Below are 10,000 nucleotides of genomic sequence, written 5' to 3' on the forward strand. Positions count from 1 at the left end.
CTTCAATAAATATAACAATGTAACACTACAACAAACACACATTTGTGAAAATAGATGAGAACGATCAGATTTGATTAGAGATGGGAATAGATATTTTACGGTTCCGATTCCACTTTCTATTCCGATAAACGATTTGGTTCCTTAAAGGTTTTCCTATCAAGTCTAATTCGGAGAGAAAAAAAGAGTAAAAAGGGTGGATTAGCTCGAGTTTACTTTAGTTTAGAGGTAACGTGACCTTTTTAAAGCTTCAGTGAGGTCTCAGGAGGCATGTATGTTGTATAGAAGAGGAAAAAGATGCTTTTTTGTAAATAAATATAATTGCTATACTTCTGTACAATTTAATCCTGTGCAAATTACACAAGAATGTAACACGTGATATGAATTTATTACATGCAAAGTGAGATAAGTCAAGCCTTCATTGGTTATAATTTTGATGATTATGGCTTGCTTGAATTGGAACTGTCAGAAAATGGGGTTTTAAAAACTAAGCCATGTTGATCACAATTGTAACAAATACAAAAGATTGACATATCTGACTTACATAATGACGTCATCCTCACCCGGAAGAATCGTTGGGGGGAAAAAGTTATTCCGAGGAATTGATACGCTGGGATCCGGTTTGAACGAGAACCGATTTTCGAGTGCCATCCCTAGATTTGATACTGACAGCGAAGATTAGATTGAATTTATTTGCAATTTATTCTATAGCTGTAATGATGAAATACACACAATTCAAGCCTAGATTTAACCCATATTTTGGTTTTCAAACTTCCAGTATGTAATCTATATGTTGCTCATTGCTGCAGGAAACCACAGTTTGTGTACCTAGATTGAGAAATGTTTGTGAATCGTTTTAAGTTCAGTTTTGTTTGCATTGAAAACAATCATATTGTTGCAGATTATGGTGGCCTGCACCATCTAATGAGCTCCAATACAAGAGTTGTTTCTATTCCAAACACTGTGGTGTAGAACTGGGTGATGTGGCCTTTTATTAATATCTCAATATTTTTAGGCCATGCCACGATACACGATGTACATCTCGATATTTTCCTTAGCCTTGATTTAACACTTGATGCATATAATCACCCAGGGTTTCCCACACATTCATTTATTTGTGGCGGCCCGCCATGAAAGAATTACGGCCACATTCATTTATTTGTGGCTTTTGACTTGCTCGACCGCTCATAAAAGCAATGGGACTCTGTCTGTGAATGGAGCTTGTAGTTACATATTATATAAATATGTAAATATTATATAAATGTGTTTATAAATATGTACATAAAGTGTTGTAATTATATTCCAACTCCGCGTTCTTCTTGGTCATCGCTGCCGCCACTGCCACCCCCCATCGACCCCCCCACCCCCCTGCCGCCCGACCACACCACCGCAAATAGATGTCTGACCTGTGGGAAACACTGATCACCGTAGTATGATGATTCTATGTGTCTACATTCAAACATTCTTATTCATACTGTATTAATATTTGCTCATTTTAAACTTTCACGCAGAGAGGGAAATCACAACTAAGTCAATTTACCCAAACTGTATTTGTATTTTAATGTAATTGCCTGTCATCTGCTAACAATCAGCCCGATTCCAACAGGTATTCCCTTTGTGAATATATAAAAAAACTATTTGACCGTATTGGACCGTAAAATTGTAATTTACCAAAAGATCCGACTTGGACATCCGACCCAAAGAAACGCAAGGCTCAACGATTCAGATTGGCCAACGTGCAGCTCAAATGCATGTGATTGCGAGGAAATGAAAACACAAAAACGAGTTACATCCATCCATCTTTTTCCGCTTATCCGAGGTCGGGTCGCGGGGGCAGCAGCCTAAGCAGGTAAGCCCAGCCTTCCCTCTCCCCAGCCACTTCGTCTAGCTCTTCCCGGGAGACATACTCTTCCCAACGTGTCCTGGGTCTTCCCCTTGGGCTCCTACCGGTCGGATGTGCCCTAAACACCTCCCTAGGGAGGCGTTCGGGTGGCATCCTGACCAGATGCCCGAACCACCTCATCTGGCTCCTCTCCATGTGGAGGAGCAGCGGCTTTACTTTGAGTTCCTCCCGGATGGCAGAGCTTCTCACCCTGTCTCTAAGGGAGAGACCCGACACCCGGTGGAGGAAACTCATTTGGATCGCTTGTACCGGTGTTCTTATCCTTTCGGTCATAACCCAAAGCTCATGACCATTGGTGAGGATGGGAACGTAGATCCACCGGTAAATTGAGAGCTTTTCCGTCCGGCTCAGCTCCTTCACCACAACGGATCGATACAGCATCCGCATTACTGGAGACGCCGCACCGATCCGCCTGTCGACCTCACGATCCACTCTTCCCCCACTCGTGAACAAGACTTCTAGGTACTTGAACTCCTCCACTTTGAGCAGGGTTTCCTGCCCAACCCGGAGTTGGCACTCCACCCTTTTCCGGGCGAGAACCATGGACTCGGACTCGGAGGTGCTGATTCTCATCCCAGTCGCTTCACACTCTGCTGCGAACCGATCCAGCAAGAGCTGAAGATCCCGGCCAGATGAAGCCATTAGAATCACATCATCCGCAAAAAGCAGAGACCTAATCCTGCAATCACCAAACCAGAACCCCTCAACGCCTTGACTGCGCCTAGAAATTCTGTCCATAAAAGTTATAAACAAAATCGGTGACAAAGGGCAGCCTTTGGGGAGTCCAACCCTTACTGGAAAAGTGTCCGACTTAGCGGACCAAGGTCTGAAACTGATCATACAGGGACAAGACCGCCACAATCAGACAGTCCGACACCCCATACTCTCTGAGCACTCCCCACAGGACTCCCTGAGGGACACAGTCCAATACCTTCTCCAAGTCCACAAAGCACATGTAGACTGGTTGGGCAGACTCCCATGCACCCTCAAGGACCCTGCCGAGAGTATAGAGCTGGTCCACAGTTCCACGACCATGACAAAGGACAAGTTACATTACTGAGCTAATTAGAACCTTGATGTTAATTAATTGCGCAGCCAAATTCTAAACAATTTTTTTTGAGACGGGCATAAAAAGCTCTATACTCTGGGCAGGGTTCTTGAGGGTGCATGGGAGTTTGCCCAACCAGTCTACATGTGCTTTGTGGACTTGGAGAAGGCATTGGACCGTGTCCCTCGGGAAGTCCTGTGTGTAGTGCTCAGAGAGTATGGGGTATCGGACTGTCTTATTGTGGCGGTCCTTTCCCTGTATGATCAGTGTCAGAACTTGGTCCGCATTGCCGGCAGTAAGTCGGACACGTTTCCAGTGAGGGTTGGACTCCGCCAAGGCTGTCCTTTGTCACCCATTCTGTTCATAACTTTTATGGACAAAATTTCTAGGCGCAGTCAAGGCGTTGAGGGGTTCCGGTTTGGTGACTGCAGGATTAGGTCTCTGCTTTTTGCAGATGATGTGGTCCTGATGGCTTCATCTGGCCAGGATCTTCAGCTCTCGCTGGATCGGTTCGCAGCCGAGTGTGAAGCGACCGGAATGAGAATCAGCACCTCCAAGTCAGAGTCCATGATTCTCGCCCGGAAAAGGGTGGAATGCCATCTCCGGGTTGGGGAGGAGACCCTGCTCCAAGTGGAGGAGTTCAAGTACCTAGGAGTCTTGTTCACGAGAGAAGGAAGAGTGGATCGTGAGATCGACAGGTGGATCGGTGCGGCGTCTTCAATAATGCGGACGTTGTACCGATCCGTTGTGGTGAAGAAGGAGCTGAGCCGGAAGGCAAAGCTCTCAATTTACCGGTCGATCTACGTTCCCATCCTCACCTATGGTCATGAGCTTTGGATCATGACCGAAAGGATAAGATCACGGGTACAAGCGGCCGAAATGAGTTTGGGTCTCTCCCTTAGAGATAGGGTGAGAAGCTCTGCCATCCGGGAGGAACTCAACGTAAAGCCGCTGCTCCTCCACATGGAGAGGAGCCAGATTAGTGGTTCGGGCATCTGGTCAGGATGCCACCCGAACGCCTCCCTAGGGAGGTGTTTAGGGCACGTCCAACCGGTAGGAGGCCACGGGGAAGACCCAGGACACGTTGGGAAGACTATGTCTCCCGGCTGGCCTGGGAACGCCTCGGGATCCCCCGGGAAGAGCTAGACGAAGTGGCTGGGAAGAGGGAAGTCTGGGTTTCCCTGCTTAGGCTGTTGCCCCCACGACCCGACCTCAGATAAGCGGAAGATGATGGATGGATGGACGGGCATAAAAATACGTGTGCCAAGCCGCCAGAAGTGAATAAATGTATGGGAACTGTAGGTAACCATAACTTAAAACGGCTTTTTTTTGTTTGTTTACTGGCAGCACTCATGCAGCGCTGCCTCGCCCTGACCGTCGCCCAGCCTAGCCGGCTCCTGTTGAGGAGGATCTTCCCGTCTGTCCACCGCCAGCAGTCCACAGGAATGTCGTCTCTCCTCATCGCTCAGCCTGAGTACGCCTGGCTGAAGGAGCTGGGTCTCTCCGAGGACAACCCCGGCGTCTACAACGGCCGCTGGGGAGGCAGCGGGGAGGCGGTCACCTCCTACTGCCCCGCCAACAACCAGCCCATCGCCCGAGTGTCCCAAGCCACCATGGCGGAGTACGAAGAAACGGTCCAGAAGGCGAAGGAAGCGTGGAAGACGTGGGCCGACATTCCCGCGCCCAAGAGAGGCGAGATCGTCCGGCAGATCGGAGACGCGCTGAGGAAGAAAATCAAAGTCCTGGGCAGCTTGGTGTCCCTGGAGATGGGCAAGATCTACGTGGAGGGCGTGGGAGAGGTCCAGGAGTACGTCGACGTGTGCGATTACGCCGTAGGACTCTCCAGGATGATCGGCGGTCCGGTCCTGCCCTCCGAAAGACCCGGCCACGCCCTCATCGAACAGTGGAACCCGGTGGGTCTGGTGGGCGTCATCACGGCTTTCAACTTCCCCGTGGCCGTTTACGGCTGGAACAACGCCTTGGCTCTGATATGCGGCAACGTCTGCCTCTGGAAAGGAGCCCCGACCACGCCCCTCACCAGCGTGGCGGTCACCAAGATCGTGGCCGAGGTGCTGGAGCGGAACGAGCTCCCGGGCGCCATCTGCTCCATGACCTGCGGAGGCGCCGACATCGGCAGCGCCATGGCCAAGGACGAGCGGGTGGATCTGTTGTCCTTCACCGGCAGCACCCAAGTCGGCAAGATGGTGGCCATGATGGTGCAGGAACGGTTTGGGCGCCAGCTGCTGGAGCTGGGAGGGAACAACGCCATCATCGTGTTCGAGGACGCCGACCTGGACCTCGTGGTGCCGTCCGCCGTCTTTGCGTCAGTCGGGACCGCCGGCCAGCGCTGCACCACCACCAGGCGGCTGATGCTGCACGAGAGCCTCCACGACGCGGTGATCGAGAGGATCGTCAAAGCCTACAAGCAAGTCCGCATCGGAGACCCCTGGGATCCCAGCACGCTGTACGGCCCTCTGCACACCGAGCAGGCCGTGCAGCAATACCTGGCCGCCATCGAGCGGGCCAAGCAGCAGGGCGGCACCGTGGTCTGCGGCGGGAAAGTGATGGAGCGCCCCGGGAACTACGTGGAGCCCACCATCATCACCGGGCTGCCCCACGACTCCGCGGTGGTCCACACGGAAACCTTCGTGCCCATCCTCTACGTGCTCAAGTTCACCAGCGAGGACGAGGCGTTCGCCTGGAACAACGAGGTGAAGCAGGGCCTGTCCAGCAGCATCTTCACCAAGGACATGGGGCGGGTCTTCCGCTGGCTCGGCCCCAAGGGCTCCGACTGCGGCATCGTCAACGTCAACATTCCCACCAGCGGCGCCGAGATCGGCGGGGCGTTCGGCGGGGAGAAGCACACGGGCGGAGGCCGCGAGTCTGGCAGCGACTCGTGGAAGCAGTACATGAGGCGCTCCACCTGCACCATCAACTACAGCAAGGATCTCCCGCTCGCCCAGGGGATCAAGTTTGAGTGACCGCGGTACGCCTCGGTACCGACACCACACCGCCATCTTGTCTGCGTGACAACATGCATTCAGCAATAATGACCGTAATATTCTGACAGCCAGAATAAAGTTTGTAAACCAGAAAAATCTTTGTTTTTGTTCATTTGCATTTTCCCACAAGCACTTAGAAATACTGTAGGCCAGGGGTGCCCACACTTTTTCTGCAGGCGAGCTACTTTTCAATTGACCAACTCGAGGGGATATACCTCATTTATATATATCATTCATATTTATTTATTTATGAAAGAGACATTTTTGTAAACAAGTTAAATGTGTTTAATGATAATACAAGCATGTGTAACACATATAGATGTCTTTCTTTCACAAAGACAAGAATATAAGTTGGTGTATTACCTGATTCTGATGACTTGCATTGATTGGAATCAGACAGTAATGATGATAACGCCCACATTTTCAAATGGAGGAGAAAAAAAGTTGTCCTTTCTGTACAATACCACATGAAAGTGGTTGGTTTTTGGCATCTAATTCATCCAGCTTCCATACACTTTACAAGAAAAACATTGGCGGCAAATTCCGTAGCTTGCTTGATTGACATTCACGGCACCCGAGGGTCTTGTGAGATGACGCTGGCTGCTGCCAGTTCATTATTATGAAAAAATGACAGAGAGGAAGGCGAGAAACACTTTTTATTTCAACAGACTTACGCGCCGTCCCTTCCGTCAAAACTCTAAAGGCCGACTGCACATTTCCTATCTTCACAATAAAAGCCCTGCTTAATGCTGCCTGCGCTAACAAAATAAGAGTCTCGGAAAGCTGGCGTGCACAAGTGATGTGCGCGCCAGTTTTCCGAGACTCTGTATTTAGTTAGCGCAGGCAGCATGAAGCAGGGCTTTTATTGTGAAGATAGGAAATGTGCAGTCGGCCTTTAGAGTTTTGACGGAAGGTACGGCGCGAGAGTCTGTTGAAATAAAAAGTGTTTCTCGCCTTCCTCTCGGTCATATTTTCATAATAATGATCTTGCAGCAGCCAGCGTCATCTCACAATACCCTCCGGTACCGTGAATGTCATTTAAGTGACGTCTTGGTGAAGATTGATGATCACTCATTTTTAGGTCTATTTTTTTTTTTAAACCCTGGCTGGAGATCGACTGACACCCCCCCCGCGGTCGACTGGTAGCTCGCGATCGACGTAATGGGCACCCCTGCTGTAGGCTCTCTGTGCTGGATGTGTGAGGAATAAATCTACCCTTGGATTTCAACAATTATGGAATGGACAATGTTAATTGGTGTGCATGTGTAAAATATATACATATACACAGAGGTGGGTAGTAACGCGCTACATTTACTCCGTTACATTTACTTGAGTAACTTTTGGGATAAATTGTACTTCTACGAGTAGTTTTTATGCAACATACTTTTACTTGAGTATATTTATAGAGAAGAAACGCTACTTTCACTGCATTCCATTTATCTACATTCAGCTCGCTACTTTTTTTTATCGATCTGTAAGTTTGTTTTGGTTAATGACAGAGCTTCAAAGTAGGATCTACGCATGCCTGCGTTACACCAATCACATGCAGTCACCGGAGATGTTGGACCAATCAAACAGAGCCAGGCGGTCACATGACCCGACTTAAACAAGTTGAAAAACTTATTGGGGTGTCACCATTTAGTGGTCAATTGTACAGAATATGTACTGTACTGTGCAATCTACTAATAAAAGTTTCAATCAATCAATCGAAAGTATAAAGGAAAAAAGACACTTTTTATTTCAACCGTACTTCCCGTCAAAAGCCGAAAGACTGATCGCACACTTCCTGTCTTCACAATAAAAGCGCCGCTCCATCGCGCCTGCGCTAACAAAATAAGAGTCTCCGAAAGCCAGCGCAAACAAGCTACGGAGTTTGCCGCCAACGTATTTCTTGTAAAGTGTATGAAAACGAATATGGAAGCTGGACAAATAAGATGCCAAAAACCAGCAACTTTCATGTGGTATTAGACAGAAAAGAGGAACTTTTTTTTCCCCCTCCATTTGAAAACGTGGACATAATCATCAATACTGTCTGATTCCAATCAATGCAAGTCATCAGAATCAGGTAATACACCAACTTATATTCTTGTCTTCATGAAAGATAGGAATCTATATGTTAAACATGCATGTATATTCATTAAAACACTTTTAACATGTCAACAAAAACGGCAAAATAAATAAATATACATTATATACTGTGTATATATGATGTGTGTTTATAAATGATATGTGTGTGTGTATGTATATATATATATATATATATATATATATATATATATATATATATATGTATATATGAGGTAGATCACCTCGACTTGGTCATTTATTAAGTAATTGATAAAAGTTGAAAAACTTATTGGGGTGTTACCATTTAGTGGTCAATTGTACGGAATATGTACTGTACTGTGCAATCTACTAATAAAAGTTTTAATCAATCGATCAAATCAATGAATGCCTACCGAGGCTATGGTGCTGTTAAGTTATTGTGGCTCAATGTGCCATTTTTTCATTTTATTTTATTGTACTATTATTTAATATATATTATTGTTTTAGTTGCTTAAGAGATATTCCTGGCTCTGAATTTGCTCATTGCTATTTTTATGTTTTTGTGCATTATTTGTTGCCGTAATCAGGTTACTCATCAGTTACTCAGTACTTGAGTAGTTTTTTCACAACATACTTTTTACTTTTACTCAAGTAAATATTTGGGTGACTACTCCTTACTTTTACTTGAGTAATTAATCTCTAAAGTAACAGTACTCTTACTTGAGTACAATTTCTGGCTACTCTACCCACCTCTGCACATACAGTATGTGTGTGTATTTATATTAATTTCTCGCAAGTAATTAAAGGCCTACTGAAAGCCACTACTAGCCACCACACAGTCTGATAGTTTATATTTCAATGATGAAATATTAACATTGCAACACATGCCAATACGGCCTTTTTAGTTTACTAAATTGCAATTTTAAATTTCCTGCGGAGTTTCTTGTTGAAAACGTCGCGGAATGATGACGTGTGTTTGTGACGTCTCGGGTTAAAGGGGACATATAAGCCCAGCCCCACACACGGCTAAAAGTCGTCTCTTTTCATCGCATAATTACACAGAAATTTCGACATCTGTGTTGCTGAATCTTTTGCAATTTGTTCAATTAATAATGGAGACGTCAAAGAAGAATGCTGTTGGTGGAAAGCGGTGGATCGCAGCTGCCTTTAGCAACCGAAACACAGCCTGTGTTTCTTTGTTGTGAAGCTTTAACACAGAGCGGTCAAGCGAACATGTTTCTCTACGACAACCAGCAAGTTTTTGGATGGGAAAATTGTGATATTAAGTCGGCTCTTACCGGAGACTTCAGTGGACTATGCGACTTCCTCCTGCAGCTCAAAAAGGCAGCTGTGATCTTGGCTTCTCTGAGAGACACTGACGTTCAACTCAGGTATGACTTTTCAATCCCACTAAAACACTATTAAAACAATAAACAGATAAGGGATCTTTCAGAATTATCCTAGTAAATGTGTCTAATTACATCTGAAACGGTCGCACTGCCGCCGCCTGGAGCCGTCGCTTTTTCTTTTCTTTTTATCCATCCATCCATACATTTCTACCGCTTATTCCCTTTTGGGGTCGCGGGGGCGCTGGCGCCTATCTCAGCTACAGTCGGGCGGAAGGCGGGGTACACCCTGGACAAGTCGCCACCTCATCGCAGGGCCAACACAGATAGACAGACAACATTCACACTCACATTCACACACTAGGTCCAATTTAGTGTTGCCAATCAACCTATCCCCAGGTGCATGTCTTTGGAAGTGGGAGGAAGCCGGAGTACCCGGAGGGAACCCACGCATTCACGGGGAGGACATACAAACTCCACACAGAAAGATCCCGAGCCTGGATTTGAACCCAGGACTGCAGGACCTTCGTATTGTGAGGCAGACGCACTAACCCCTCTGCCACCGTGAAGCCCCTTTTCTTTTTGTTATTTTTTTTGTGCTTCACTCTAACTTTCCTCATCCACGAATCTTTCATCCTCGCTCAAATTAATGGGGAAA

The 10,000-nt window shown here is 46.9% G+C and overlaps 2 protein-coding genes across 2 annotated transcripts in view; one reads left to right on the forward strand and one right to left on the reverse strand.

Annotated features, from left to right (window-relative positions):
* aldh7a1 (aldehyde dehydrogenase 7 family, member A1) overlaps window positions 1–6,046 on the forward strand; it is a 12,321-nt gene extending 6,275 nt beyond the window's left edge. The window contains exon 2 of the mRNA XM_061883045.1: window positions 4,296–6,046. Coding sequence (XP_061739029.1) covers window positions 4,296–5,929 — 1,634 coding nt within the window. The 3' untranslated portion in view covers window positions 5,930–6,046. The remainder of the gene's footprint in view (window positions 1–4,295) is intronic.
* The window catches only part of actl6a (actin-like 6A), a 50,307-nt gene that overhangs the window by 35,201 nt on the left and 5,106 nt on the right, over window positions 1–10,000 (reverse strand). The gene's annotated exons all lie outside the window — the stretch shown is intronic.

Source organism: Nerophis ophidion, linkage group LG22 (genome assembly GCF_033978795.1).
Source record: "Nerophis ophidion isolate RoL-2023_Sa linkage group LG22, RoL_Noph_v1.0, whole genome shotgun sequence".
NCBI lineage: Eukaryota > Metazoa > Chordata > Actinopteri > Syngnathiformes > Syngnathidae > Nerophis > Nerophis ophidion.